The sequence below is a fragment of the Xiphophorus maculatus genome, chromosome 2 (assembly GCF_002775205.1).
Source record: "Xiphophorus maculatus strain JP 163 A chromosome 2, X_maculatus-5.0-male, whole genome shotgun sequence".
Classification (NCBI taxonomy): domain Eukaryota; kingdom Metazoa; phylum Chordata; class Actinopteri; order Cyprinodontiformes; family Poeciliidae; genus Xiphophorus; species Xiphophorus maculatus.
Window position 1 is genome coordinate 9,237,079 of NC_036444.1, and position 15,183 is coordinate 9,252,261.

Sequence of the window (15,183 nt, forward strand, 5' to 3'; positions counted from 1 at the left end):
ACTGTACTACAAGCATGGGAGTGCACGTCACAGACAAGAGGAACTCAATACACGCTAAAAGCAAATAAATGATGATGCAGGAGAAGGGCCATGTTTCTCAATCAGTGCAATGTCTGTTACCTCAATGGAGATAAATATTGCAAAGGGTGGAAAGAAATTGGGGCCGTCTAAAAATGCATCTTCAAAGTGAAGAAAGAGGAAACCTCATCTGTCTGGACTCCTCCTTCGTCCCACAGTTACATTTGTACTGCTGCCTCCGCTATCAAAGGGGCTTAGACAGAGGAATCGCATATATCTGTACTATAGGAAAGTATTTTAACAACACATAGAGGCATGTCTGCTAATTTATCTTTGACTTTGAGTTCATCTCACATATTCTCACATTCAATTTGATTTTCTTAACATTTGGGCATGGAACCACATAAGGTCAGTATTTTTAACCTTAATTTTTGGGATGTAACTAAAGAAATTTGAAAAATGTCACAAAAGAAAAGACAAATCTCATGTTCTGAATTAAAACTCTGGGGTAGACGTTTTGAATATTTAGGTATTTCAATAAGTGCCCTACAAAGAAATTGTTTTTAAAAGTGACCAAATTCTGTACAGTCCATCTCTAAAAATATGAATCTCCCTGTTTCTGTATTTTCCTTCAAATTGTCAACAATCAGCATAATGTACATATGCAGCTGCAGGATGGTGAGAGGGTTAGTTAATCAGGCGATCTGCTCTGCTCGACACAGAGCATCCTGGCTACATGTCACAAAACGCGTACTTGTGTGCGTGCGTGCATGCGTTTGTGTGCATTGGCTAGTTTTCTGCAATTCGAGCTGTGAGACAGAGTCCCAGACTGCTGATGGGAGATTAGAGGTGAGACGTCTAATCTCAGTGTAATCAGGCGCTGCATCTGAGCCTTCGCTCCACACCAACAGGTCCAAACAGAAACTCATCTCACAGAAAACATGGCCCTGATGAGGTAGGAGATGGTTATGGGGAGTATCTGGTGTCCACCATCAAAGTCAGAAAAAAAAAAAAAAAAGACCAGCAGGTAAAATTAAATTATTTTTGCTCTCATGTCTTCTAGGCTCAGGCTGTTTTGACAGAAACGAGTCCATATAACAGAGCATGTGGTAAAACTGCCAAGGACATGCTCAGGAAAACCACAGCTGACTTCTTGATGAGAATTAAAGCCCGGTGGTTGAAAAAAAAAAAGCGTTGAAGATGCCCTTTTCCTTTTCAGGGAGGGAAAAATGAAAGACAGGCAGAAAAATAAGGAGAAAATTATGTCTCAAGTATCAAGGCAACTAATATAAAAAGACTACACAAAAAGTGGACATTACAGCCACTGGAGCAAAAATAAGTATCTGTTTTCATCTAGGACACTTCACCTTCTGATGGCTCAATGATTAGTGAATTTGGGTAGATGGAGGAGAGGAAAGGAGAGGAGAAGAGGCTGCCAGTGAACAGCTGCCCCTGTAATTTATATTGATGAGGGGACTGGCATGGCGGGGAGCTTCCAGCAGTTTGATCACTCAGGCAGAGTGGAGAGTCAGCGAGACACGACCCATCCCTGTGGTTTAGGTTGGACTGGAGAGACCTCTTAAAAAACACACACACACATCCACAGAAACCCATACTTTCATATAGTGGCTTGCAAGAGAGTTCATACTCTGTGAACTTTTTCACATTTTGTCATGTTACACACTCAAAGTTTGATCTATTTTAATGGGATTTTAGACTAACATGGGGTAGCACATAACTGCAGTGAAATGAACTATGTTTAATTTTTAAAACTTTTTTGCAAATAAAGATCTGAAAACCATGGCATGTCTTCGTATTCAGATTAGTCTACTCTGATGCCCCAAAATAAATACTAGAGCCACCGATTGCCTTCAGGAGGAGCAACGTGCAACTGCGAATCTACTGCAACGAGGCGGTCAGTCTAGAATGGACAGCTGAGGAAGAAAAACATTAATTAAAAGGGTAGCCAAGGGGCCTATGGTAACTTCTGAGGACTTTTAATCATCAACAAGCTAATGGAAAACAATGTTGAGAGTACAACTTTAAAATATGCACTTCACAAATTTTATCTTTCTGGAAGAGTACAAAGAACAAAGCTGTGAGAAGTCTGGGTCACATTGTACTACAAGGTGTAAGGTTTGTTCAAATAAGACCAGGAAGTAGAAATAAGAATCATTGTCTTTAGCAAGGACATGTAAGCTGGTCATATATATTGGGAAGATCGACTGAAGGTAAATACAGACCATTGTCCATTGTGACAAAAGTCCAAGACATACAGTTAGAGGTGCATAATAGTGCTTATTAAAAAACGTTGCTTAGTAACCACTTCCAATTCATAGCTACGGTTTGTCTGTCACATAAAATCCCAACAATGTAAATTATAGTTTCTGGATGTAATTGTAAAAAAAAAAAAAAAATGAAGTCAAGGGTAATGAATCCTTTTGCAAGATGCTGCAGATACACAAGCAAGCAAGACAGCTAAGCTCACATTTCGAGTGTCAGCATCATCCAGTAAATCAAGTAACCCAATGTTTTCCCTCCAAGAACAGAAATAGATCCACTAACTGGCTATAACCGTGCAGGGCAGAGACATCTCCCTCATTATTACTCCACCAGCCATATAATCACCAGGCTCTTCCTTTACAACCTCAATGACCATTAACTGGCCCTTGAACTTCTTCTTCTGAGCACACAGCCCTGATGAGGCGCTACAGCCGCTTCCTGTCTGTGAGGCAGAGCAATCAACTACTTGTTAAGGGGATTTACTTTGATTTCCTCACACAGTTAAGATTTGAATATTTCTAACTAAAATGAGACGATAGAGTCCAGTTTCAGCCGAGGGCTTTTAAACTCAACACTCCTAAATCATGCTCTTTGATTTGGGTCCCTCTTTTTTCCCCATCCGCATAGAGGTGCTTAGAGTAGAACTAATTAAGTTGGTGGGACGAGGGAACTGTGGGTTAAAATATGTGTTCCTCTCAACATTAAAGATATTCTGACCCAAACACACATTCACAGATAAAAAAAAATTATGGTAGTGCCTCCGGACAAGCAAATAGCTTAACACATGATCATCCTGTTATTTTGACGGCGCTGTCTGAGCAAGGTAGAGCTGTCTAGCTTGAAGACCATATCCTTTGCCCCGCTGTCTGATGTAACACAGAGCTGGGGTGTTTTACGCTCACAGTCTAAAACACTCAGACCGCTCTTACAAAAAGCCCCTCTGGCTTCCCCCTCTCCACAAGTTTCATCAGAGTGATCAGAGCAAAAGAATAGCCTTCAGGGCTGGTTTCTTCCATTCACACAGAGGGATACGAACACACACATAAGCCTTTCAGCTGCATACACAGACACACTACAGAGCAGCGCCCACTCCCTCCAAAAAAGTATTTTTACATGCGTTTTCAATTGCACTTCACACATGTCAAAATACAGTGCAAATCTCCTGGAGATTATTGATTCCTGCAGGTTTGACTGCTCATCAATTCTTAACGTGCAGAGCGAAATTGAAAAGCTGAGCTCCACAGTATTACCGTGGAGCTCGCAGAAGCCTTGCATGTTAGATTAGAGACACGTGTCAACGCCTGTCCCGATATCTTTCAATTTTTGCCGATATGATCTGTATTGAAGAACACAGAATTCTGGTAGTTAGTGCAGCCTCAGAGGTTACAAACCACCACACAACACCACATCCTTGTTGTTCAGCTGCAAGGCCTTGCAGAAAACAAAGAGATGCTTCACCACACTGTCTCCTTCAAATGTGCATGATTGTCTAGCAAGTCACAAGACTGCACAGCATTTTAATTTCCTCTCTGGGGTTATCATGTTCTTTACAGTACAGAGCAGGAGAAATACAAAGGGGTGAGAGTGGATTGGATGTAAGCACGGAACTGTTCTGTGTCAGGGAAAAATGACAAAATGAGGAGCTGTGAAACAAATGTGACTTTATCACCTGTCTATATGAGAAACAAACATTTTTTCCCATTTAATGAGTTTCGTATAAAGCTTTATCCCTAACAACTCAGAACTTTACTTAAAAATTCTGAATTGTTAGGGATAACAACTCAGAATTGTTATCTCTAACTAAGAAATGATTGGGTCGTACTTACAAGTGTGTGTCTTCTTTGTTACCGAGATACCTGCAAAGATAAAACAACAATACATTAAAACTGACAGCCATCAATACAAAGGCACACCAACGTGATTTTAAATGACATTGAGTTATTTTTAAAAATTTTTGTATCATTACAACCAGAAATTTAAATCTTATTTTATTTGCATTTTATGTGAGTGAGCAACACAAAGTGGAGTAAAATTGCTTGAAAAAAGAAAAAGACATATGCTTGTCAAAATGTCCCTTTGACAAGTAAAATAACTTTTATGTAAAACAAAGGTGTGGAAGGTGAACTTTTACGCCAGTCTCTAGTCTTTTTCAGCTTATCCTATGATTTCCCTGTATTCAACTACACTCATCTCCCCATCAAGTCCTATTAACTTCCTTGTTCCTTCTAAAAATAAAAAAAACAGCATGATCCTGCCACTACCATGTTTCACATTGAGGGTGACTCACTGAGGAATAAGTGCTGAGTTAGTGTTCTGCAAGCAGAGCAAAATGTTCTGTTTTCTGACCAAAACCCCCTTCAACCACATGTTGACTGCGTGACTGTTTGAAGTTTGAGGGAAGCTTCTTGTTGCCTTTCTTCTATAAAGGCCTGATTTGCGGAGTGCCTGATTAATAGTTGTCCTGTTGCCAGATTATTCCATCTGAGCTACAATTCTCTACAGCTCCTCCAGAGTTACCGCAGATGTTTTTGCTGCTTCTGTTATTAATGATACAATTTTACCCATGACCTGTCGTGTGTTTCCTGGTTTCATGATGCTATTCTCTAATCAAAGAAGAAGCAGGAAAAAAAACCCAGCTGGAATTATATAAGCATTTTATGCATAAAAGGGTGTTTGATTAATAATTGGGTGACATCTGAAAGCAATGGTGGCACTGTATTTTATTTAAGGGCACTGAAGTAAAGAAGACTGAACAAAATATATGGAACACTTTCCAGATTTTAATTTTTTCAAAAAATATTTAAAATAACAGTATTTTCCTTCTACATTACATTTAGCCAATGCTTTTTATTGGTCTGTCACATAGCCCAAATAAATGCATTTTAGTTTTCTGTTTTAACCTGACCAAATAGAAAAATCTTCAAGTGTAACAAACATTTCTGCAAGGCCCTGCATGTATATTGGCTGGTTTCTCTCTTAGAGTTTTGCTACATCAAAAAATGTCAGAAGATGGTTATGCCTCTATGTTCTGCAGGCAGAAAAGAACATTTAAATATAAATAATAAACAACATTTGGAATACTAATGCGGGGAGTACTGATTGGGTCGAAACAAATGAGTAATCCTGAGGCCCTAAAGGAATGTAGGCACTTTGACCTCTGTGTCAGTAAATCCTCCAATCTAAGCAGGTTACATAGGACATAAAAATAACCTGTATCTGTCATTGTTCCGCCATGTAAAATGAAGAAACATAAACTATAAATATATATATTTACAATGTCTTTGGGGGTCAACCCATTGAGCAGCTACTTTGGATTTCACTGTGGCTCCTCCTGTCTGAAACATCGGTCTAACGCCCCAGGAGCCTGGCACAGACAAACGCAGAGCCAGCCGAGGTCCCCCGCGGCTCCGTTGCACGCTCATGCTACGCAGGACAGAGAGCACACTAATAGATCCCACTTGTCATGCGGAAGCAATGGCTAATTTTTCTACAGCTTGCGTCTGAAACTCGGGGGACGGCAAGTTGACATGATTCAATAACTCGCAGAAAAAGAAGGAGGAAAAAAAAACTGCCTGGCCGGAGATAACAACACTTCAAACATGTTGGAGAAGGGAACGAGTCAAAGAGCAACGAGGGGGAAAACAAATAAGCCCTTCAGTCTTTTATAGACATACACAAACCTACAAATGATATCAACTCCACTGAGCAGAAAGAAGGGGGGGTGACGGTGGGGGTGGGCATTCACCTAGGGGCTGGCAGTCTGTGATGTAGCTCCAGCATTGTTCTTGTGCTCAGGGCAAACAGCTACAGCTTGCTTTAACTGTGGCTTTACGCAAGGAAAAAGTAAACTGAAATGTTGCCTTAAAACAACACTTTAGTCAAATAACATGACAGTCAGTTTAATCTGATGTTGAATTAAAAACAAGCAGCATTGAGGTGCAGCACAATAAGACAAGGGGGAAAAAAAATCTGTAACGGTTTCTGTTTCGAGGTAAAAACATTTTCTTAGACCACAGCTGGTGTGCTCAATGGAAACTGAGTTATGCAGAAATAGGCTGACTTTTCCTGGGTTTTTGTCAGAACTCTTGCAAACTCAAGAAAAAAACAACATCCTCAGCTTTAAAAAGAAGCATCATCTACTTCAAATGTAAATAATGTGCGAAAGCTGCAACATGCTCTGTCATTGTCTAATGAGAGATCTCACAGCTGCTAACATATCTTTGTTTTGTCAAATGTTTTTATCATAGAGGAAATGAACAGGAGTTGTGTGAGGGCGTGTACAGTGCAAATGTTGTTGCCCATCATTAGCCACACAGACCACATTCTCACATACTGCTACCTGTCAGACGGTGACTCATTCTTCAGTTATATGCTTGGGTTTCACTACAATGAAAGATGCAGGGTTGTCTGTGTAAATAAACTCATGTCCACAAAGGTATTCAATGTGGCTTATTTGCTTACTTCTTGTAAAGGAACTATAATAAAATATTGCATTCAGTGAGCCCTTAAGGTGCAACAGCAGACTATAGTATGCATGGTAACAAAAGGCTACACATTTAGCAGAAAAGATGGTAGAAAATATGATGAAAAAGATGCAAACATAAACAAATGCATAAAAGTAGTAAACACAGTAGTGTACTTAATAACACTGTTTGTATTCATCTCTTTAAAACCTGCTGCAAAAGTTAAGACTGTCAAAATACTGCACTTTTAAAAGTGAGCTGCTTATTAGAAACTAAATTACTAATACCAACATTGTTACATTTCTTCAGTTATAGAGGAGTCTAATTGAAAATTTACACATATTAATTTTGATATTTAAATATTTATTAAATTAAGTAGTCCTCTATAACAACTTATGTACCAGCAAATAAAATATATCACAACTGACTGGGAAGTATACATTGAAAATTATAGAGCTGATTTAATGGAGTGCTTTAAAATCATAACAACATCTATTTTATGCTGTTTCCATTTCATTTACTTATTTTTATAAATAAGTAAATTTTGGGTGGTAAATTTTGGGTCCAATATTATTTATGAAGCTGTCTTTATTTTCACTTTGTGTTTCAATTGTGTAACTTTGTCCATTGTGGTTTAATGATATGTAATAAGCTTTACCACATATTTCTTATAAATTTTGTTTAATTAGTGTTGTTTATTCAGAAAGACATGCAGCAAAGGTCCTGAGGTTTGTGTGAAGCTGTAGAGATTTTCAATTCTCCAGAGGAACAAGAAGCAGTATACCTAAACAAAAAAAAAAAACAAGAAAACAAAGGAAATAATTTTTTCTCACTGACTAATATTGCATGATTGGATGAATGACTCACAAGCTATACCTTGTCTGTGCACACTTTCCTTTATATTAAATAAAAAGGTTTTTGTACACTGCTTTCATCCAGTTTTTGTTGAAAAAGAACATTTTAAGAATCTGTGTTCAAGTTAGAAAATAAAGAAAAAATATCTATCAGCTACTCACTTTGCAAATACCACAATAGATTTTTGTGCTAGAAACCATATTAGTACTATAGCTATTTTTATGATTTACTTTGCATCTCTCAGTGTTTGACTCTATTTTTCTTATACCTTTGAATGTAAATTAAAGACATTAAGGATATCAGTGTGTCAAAGAAAATATTGTTTTAGGAGAATCTGTAGCCTAGCATGGCTTTAGTCATACCCATCATCTTTTAGACTGTAATTCAATTCAAATTCAAGTCCAAAACTACTTTATTGATCCCAAAGGTAAATTAAATGTAGTCGTAGCTCATTTGATTAAAGATTTATAGAAGACAGTGATGACTATGGGCAGGAAAGATTTTCTTTATCAGAATTATAACAAGCTTGAAGAAGCCTTCAACTGGTGCACGATAGGTACTGGAACATTTTAGAATGATGTCTGACACATACTGTAGAACAGAATGATTTTAAAAACACTGTTCAGTTTTAAAAATATAGCATGTGCCTAAATATTTTACACACAGGTTTATAGTACCTTCTTTAGAGACTTTCAAAATACGTCAAGCCAAAGAATGCATAATTAGCTTTTACAACAATAGTTCTTGGTTTAACTATTGTTACAACTAGAACCATAGTTCTGGAACTCTGGTTATAGGAGGCAGTAATGCAGTTCTGCAAAAAAAAATCTTTTCTAGCCTGTTGCCATGCAGGTTTGAAGGAGTAGGAGGGGTGGTAAGAAGGGCCGCTTCACCCTCTATGTGTCATTTAGATTTCCGTGATTGGAGGTGGCAAGGAGAGGAGGCCACAAAAGCCAATGAATGAGTCAGGCGGTGAGAAAGAAGAAGTCTGCTCTGGGCACTGACATTGGCGACGCCTGCCAACTCGTGTCTTCTCTGCTGGATGGCAGGTTCAGAGGTCATTCTGGAGGTGAAGCTCTCCTTGGCTGACAAACAAGCTGCCATAAACATGTTTATATCTTGAGGAATGCCTCTTGTAAATATGTGTTCATCCTGGGCAGTAATAGTGTAGCAAGTTAAAAGACAAACCTGCATTCAGTCTTTATGAAGTTGAAGCTGAATACTAAACTCTACATTAACATTTTGTCACAGTGGAGGGAGGGCTAGTTGTCACTGCATGGCCTTTGATCAGTTATATTCTCTCTTGCATGTGTAAACAATTCAGCAAGTGTTCTCATGAGACATGAAGGGAGAGAAGTACTATGCAGGCAACTGGAGGTTAACCTCTACCACATCCAGCTGCAGGGGGGGCACACATCCTGTAAACATGCCAGTTAGACTGGAGGAGAGTCAGAGTGAGGTTTGGCAGCCACACTGCTGCAGCCGGCTGTGAAGCGCAATGCCATCGCAGACGCCTCAAAGTGACAGCGCTGTAATGAAGTCTGAGGCCCACGGCAGGCTGTACGTCATAATTTCAGTTTCCTTAAAACCTGACAGGGAATGATTATCATGGATGGTTATTGTCACCCTGCCTCCCTGGTAGACGATGCGTGCTCTGGGGTTGTTGCACCGTGACATTCAAAGTTACAGTCTCCTTCATATAATGGAGCTGTCCTCTCAGCGCGCTAATGGGAGCGATCCATTTAACCTGTGCCAGAAACACACAGACGAGGAAGTTCCTAATGCGAGGCCTCTCCCGTGGGGACGTCACACTCCCCCCCTGGCTGCTCCCTTCCTGCTGCTTGATTCATTGACTGGCGCTCCTCACTTATCCTCATTCACTGTTCAGTCTGGGGAGACATGGAAGGCTTGCTTCCCGCCGCCTGCTCCACATGCCATCACTGCACGCCCACCGCACACAAGGACATAACCAGACCCAATTCAGGGAAGAACCAGTGTGGTTCCAGAGAGGGACCAGCTACACACCCACTCAAGTTACGGGTCACTTACGCAGGCCTTGGGAATGCTATCTGTACACATGCGCCACGGTTAATTGGTTAATAAGGCCTCTCAGATTAGAAATAGAAAATTCAGACAGTAACAAATGATTTCCTATCCCCGACTGAAGGTTGTTAGAAGAAATATACTGATTAGGCTTTACCTGGCAAAATACTTTTTTCTCATTTTCTTTGAGGTCTGAGCTGCAAAATCTAATTTCCACTGATTCTTGTGTTTCTTTTTCAAAGGATTATAACAACTAAAAAAAGCTCATAAATGAATTTCAGCAGTGTAAAGGTAAAGGTAATTTTATTTATATAGCACATTTTCGGCAACAAGGCAATGCAAAGTGTATTGAACCAACTGTAGAACAAAGATGGTGGGAATTATTGGCTTTAATGCATAAACAGGAAAAATAAATCTAATTTCTCAGTTATTGACCTGACACTGAATGATCAAAGTAGATCACAGCAAAAAATACAATAAAACAATCTAAGCATTTGTTGGTATATCTCTATTTGTGAGTAACTAATGCTGGAGAAACTAAAATTATCCTATTATAGGATAATAATAGGATAATTTTATCCTATTAAAGAGTGGCATATGTGTCCGTCTTTGTAAAGAAAAGGCCTTACTTTTTCATTTTTAGCAAATTCAGTCAGTAATGGGAAGACCAATTATTCAAACAGCCAACATTGCAGTAAATATGCTAACATCTGCTTTATCTCTAATGGTCAAGAAATCTGGAAAAATCATTCTTATCATAGCTTTGTTTTGTTGATAAATCTAGTCTTTGAATGTCGTTTTCAGAAAGCTCTAAATATTTTCGTGTTTAATCACACCTAATTTAAACTAATGGTTTGTAAGCGTTCTCTTGCAGAATTTGGGGACAGACTGAGGAGCTACTGATTTCAGGTGTGTTTGTGCAAGAAAAATTTAAAACCAATGTCCCCTGTGGACTTACTTTTTGTTTAAAGCTTATCAAACTCTGTCTATGTAGGCCAGATACAGGTTAATGTGTCACCCCTTTGTTATCTGTCCTAACTGTCCCTAATAGAGAAACTTTGGGAAATGAACAAAATCGCTAATTAAATTGTCCCAATTTCTGTGGAGTGCCACGGAGACCGTAACTAGAAATACAGAAAGTTTTTATAACAAAACTATTCCCACCAGAAACATACACTGCAGAAATTCTAATTCAAACCAACCAAATGTTTATGGTCTGCTTGGCAACACGAACTGCCTATTCAGTGTGATAATCAAAACATAACAATTTTAATCTATTGATAAGTGCCCATGTGAGATGTCCTATCTTTTATGCCTGTAATGCACATCTTGATATATTCAAGTTATCTGTTGCTCTCTCTCAGTCTGTTGCACCCTAAACAAGTTGCATACATGTCTCAAAATGTTATAGAAAATACAATTTCCCTTAATGACGGGACAATTATATAGTTTTATTTTAATTTAGAGGAACCTGGCATGTATGGATGAATTTCACACATTCACACACAAAAAAAGCTACATTTAAATGCAAAATAGAAGCACAATATGGTCTTGCAGAGAAATGGTTATGTGCATATTTTCAAAAATATATTTTCAATAGAATTTTGAAAATAATAATAGTGTATAATATCAAAATATAAATATCAAGTGTGCATTATTAGGATTTTAGTGCTATTTGCAATACAGAAACAAACTAGGACATAAATAGATGAGGAAAAAAGTGCACTGAAGTTACTTTGACAGAAACAAAAATCATCTTCTATTTAATATAGCAATCGAGGCAATGCACTAATGTAACAACACTTAAACATGTAGCCACTGCAGTGTGTGTAGAGCTTTATAAGTAAGGAATGTTGTAAAAAACAAAGAGCAACTCTCACTAACTGAGACTGGCATCCTATCATTCAGAGTAAAGAGCCACTCAAAAGAATCGGATCGTTCATGAACGTCACATCACTAATTCCCTTTCAAATTTCCTTTCATCTCTGTGTTTTACCTGAAGTTGCTGTTAAACAACTTACTGATACTGAAAACAGCTAATTCTGTGTCTTTTCTTCTTAATATCAATATCTACACCAAACAGCACTGTTGTCAGTGCTGGTGTGGCATGTTCAGTAATCGGGAAAAGACTAGACATTTCCTTTTCTGCTTTTCTCCAACGATGGTAAGTCAAACTGATTTTAGTCAACAGCCAATTTCGATATGCATATCTATTTGAGGAATATAGTACCTCTTCATTCTTCTTCTGCTTCTACTTTTCATACAGCAACTTGTTGTATAAATACCAACTGCTTAAATAGAGAACTTATAAGTTCTCTATTTAAGCATCAGTGTATCAGGCTGATGATAGAACCTGCTTGTGAAAATACTTAACCATAATTGTATTGTCACTTTCAGCATGTGTTCTGTCCATTTTTGTCCCAAACAAGCATAAATGTTGCCTCAACTCATTAGTTGGAATCTGTTCCCCTCCTAAAAATAATAATTCAGTTATATATCAAACTTTAAGAGTACCGCTTCGTCTTGACAACAAAAACAGAAGTGTCTTCCTGCATCTTAAATGTCCAGAGAGGACTAATCCATTTTTATGGTGCTCCATATTCAAACAATTTAACTGAACATGAACTTTGAAACACAGGAATGCCAAAATAAGGCTTTGCATTGCTACACAGATCATATAGACTTTAGATTTGAAAGGTAAACTGGCGCAAGGACGCCAATGCTGTTCCTTGATACGCCTTCCAAAGGCCACCTTTTATACACAAAGTCATTTAAACAAATTATCCATCTTGCTGTGACACACTTAGTGCCAGCTATTATGTGACTTTACACTATGCATGCAAAAATGTAATGATTAAAAAAGCACATTGATTCTAATCAGCTGCCCCCTAATATACTAAAACACTTAATCCATGGAGAGGCCAACTCTCTGGGGATGCTCAAAGAAAAATGACTTCTTTGTCTCCAGGCGCTGTTATTTCTGGTCATTTCTAATTGGTTTTAACTAAAAGCAACCACTCTGAGACTCCACAGGTTACTCTAAAGCATCGCCATGGAATTGTCTGCAAATAGAAGATATACATCCAAATTAGTTTTAGAGGACATCACAACTGTCTTTGAGAAGACGAAAGAAGAAAGGTCATGAAAGAATACAACTAAACATGCCTTGGTGAGGGAGACACAGGAAGGTGGAGGGTCCCGATGGAAGAGTGACATTATCAGGGTGACCTTGAAATCATAGGAGCCTCAACTGTCTTGAGGCTTTATGTCACAATCACCTCAGCCCCTTACAAATGACCCGTGGGTTCATGATCAACACCCTCCCAGACGCATATCTACGTTCCTGGAGTCTCCAGGTGGGTCTATGGCGCTGCATGGCGGGCTCGTGAATTATACAATGCAGCAGAGGAATGGACGTGGCTCAGGAGGGCCAAAAAACAGCAGGTATGGCTTGGAGGCAGAGTTAAGACTCTGACGGGATTTTAATTGTACCACAGGGAACACTGATAAATACTATTGTTATAGGTAAGAAACTGCTGCACAGGCTCACTTGGCTGAGAGCTGAGAACTGACGCTGTTGTATAATATCAAAGATTCCAAGAGTTCCTCAATACAACGTCTAATGCCTATTCTTAAATATGGCTTGTAATGTTTTTAAACAATTGACTTTAATGTCTGTGTGTACAAATACAAAACAAGAAAAGCTGAAACAGGTGTGGTTACTGTGATTCTACTGTGCGGGTTGGGACTAGTTGGGTTTCTGTAACTCTTCTCTGTAGTCACAGCAGGACTGATAGATTCATAAATGTGCTTAGTGCAGGTCAAAGACAATCTCCTAAAACTCCAGAGAAAAATTAACAACAGATTAAAAAAAACAATAAATGCATGTTTCCCTAAGAGCACTCCTAACCACAGCAGCAACTTTAATAATACAAATCTACTAACAATACCCATTCTTGGAGGCCTGTGGTACATAAACAGATTGAAACAAAATATTGCTAGGATTGTTAGTTACCTCCACCTCCATAGACTGCTGAAATTAAAAGTCCATGAGTTTAAAACAAAAAAAACATAAACTATAAATGCTAAGGCATTAGCCAATCTCAACCCCATGGATTTAATACGCATGGGAAATTGAGATATTCATAAAAAACAGTAGATTAAAATCAATCATTATAGGAACTACAGGTCTGTGGTTTGCCAGACTTTTAGCCTCTTTATATAACAGCAAGCGAGCAAAGTATACTTCAGGAAATCACAGTGGTCTGTGTTTTTGTCTCCCTTGTTCAAGTTTTATATTATTTCAAGAACTGAGGTGTACATTTAAGGGTCAGAAGAGCTTTAGTACTTTGTGACAATCTTCCTTACTGGTTTATAATCACTAAGGGGGGGAACTGGACAAGAGCTTTGATGACAAACTAATATCAGCTAATAATACTTTAAAGGCTGACTCAAAAATATGCAGGAAACCTGTCATTATCATCATTCATTCAGTCTCAATTCCCATGCAGGAGACTACAGCACAGAGCACTTGTCTAATGAACAAGGGTCTATAGGGAAGGATCACTGTATGAGAGTGTGTTGGAAGTCAAGGTCCCATAACAGTGGACTCATGGCTCAGCTGATAAGGACTTGGCTGTAATTGCTCAGAAGGGAGGGAACTGCAGCCCCATTAGGTCTGGTCTAAGCACTTGCCAATAAGGCAAACTGCCCCTCTGAAGCCTCGCATGTAATGAAAACTTCCTCGGAGATGAATTACATGTCTGTCAGTCCACTAATTAATATCACAGACTTGTCGGTTTTGCTTCTCTGCATTAACGAACTGAATCAGAGAGCCTGGGATGGAGGCACTTCAGGCACTGGAAGATATAAGTGAGGGAAAGGCAGAGGCAAAGCAGCAAGTGCATTACTACTGTTATTCAGAACAACCATGGTCGGCACTTAGCACAGCATCTATTTTTCATGTATTTCATAATTAAAACCTGCAAGATTGTAAGCCGCCCCATGCTCTATCTAGATCAAAGGTGCTTTTATTAGCAGGGAGTTTAACAGCGGAACCACTCCTCTATTTCCTGCGTCATGCTTAAAGCACAATTGCCCTGTAATTACACACGTGATAATGGGACAGCCACTGAACTGGACTATGATTAATAGAACACAGATCCACCCTCTTTTTTAAAGCTCAGACAACAGAGGACTTTACACGTGAGGAAGCCCAATGTGTGGCAGATAAATAGGTTGATGAAAGCCTGAACACATATTTCACATGATGCCCCTTGCGGTGCAGGTGGAGGGTGCTTCAGTTTGTTGCCTCTTTCCTCCCCGCTGCAACACGATGTGATTCTAATCAGAGGATAACGCGGGATGAAACTCTGCAGAGCAGCAACATGATGCCTCACTTCTGAGAGGATAGAGAGATACAAATCTAAAGTGCATGTTGCAATATGGGAGTTGAGCTGTGCCTTTTATTTGTCCAACTGACTTTGGGGTAACTTAACACCTGTCTAAGCTCCTGTATGGA

At 38.9% G+C, this 15,183-nt stretch overlaps 1 protein-coding gene across 3 annotated transcripts in view; it reads right to left on the bottom strand.

The window, feature by feature from the left end:
* The window catches only part of rora (RAR related orphan receptor A), a 213,345-nt gene that overhangs the window by 72,789 nt on the left and 125,373 nt on the right, over nucleotides 1–15,183 (bottom strand). For all 3 annotated transcript variants that reach the window (XR_002753997.1, XM_005798237.3, XM_023347275.1), the window contains exon 2: nucleotides 4,128–4,157. Coding sequence is in view for 2 of the 3 variants with exons in the window: in XM_005798237.3 (XP_005798294.1) it covers nucleotides 4,128–4,157 (30 nt within the window). In the remaining variant the exon portion in view is untranslated. The remainder of the gene's footprint in view (nucleotides 1–4,127; nucleotides 4,158–15,183) is intronic.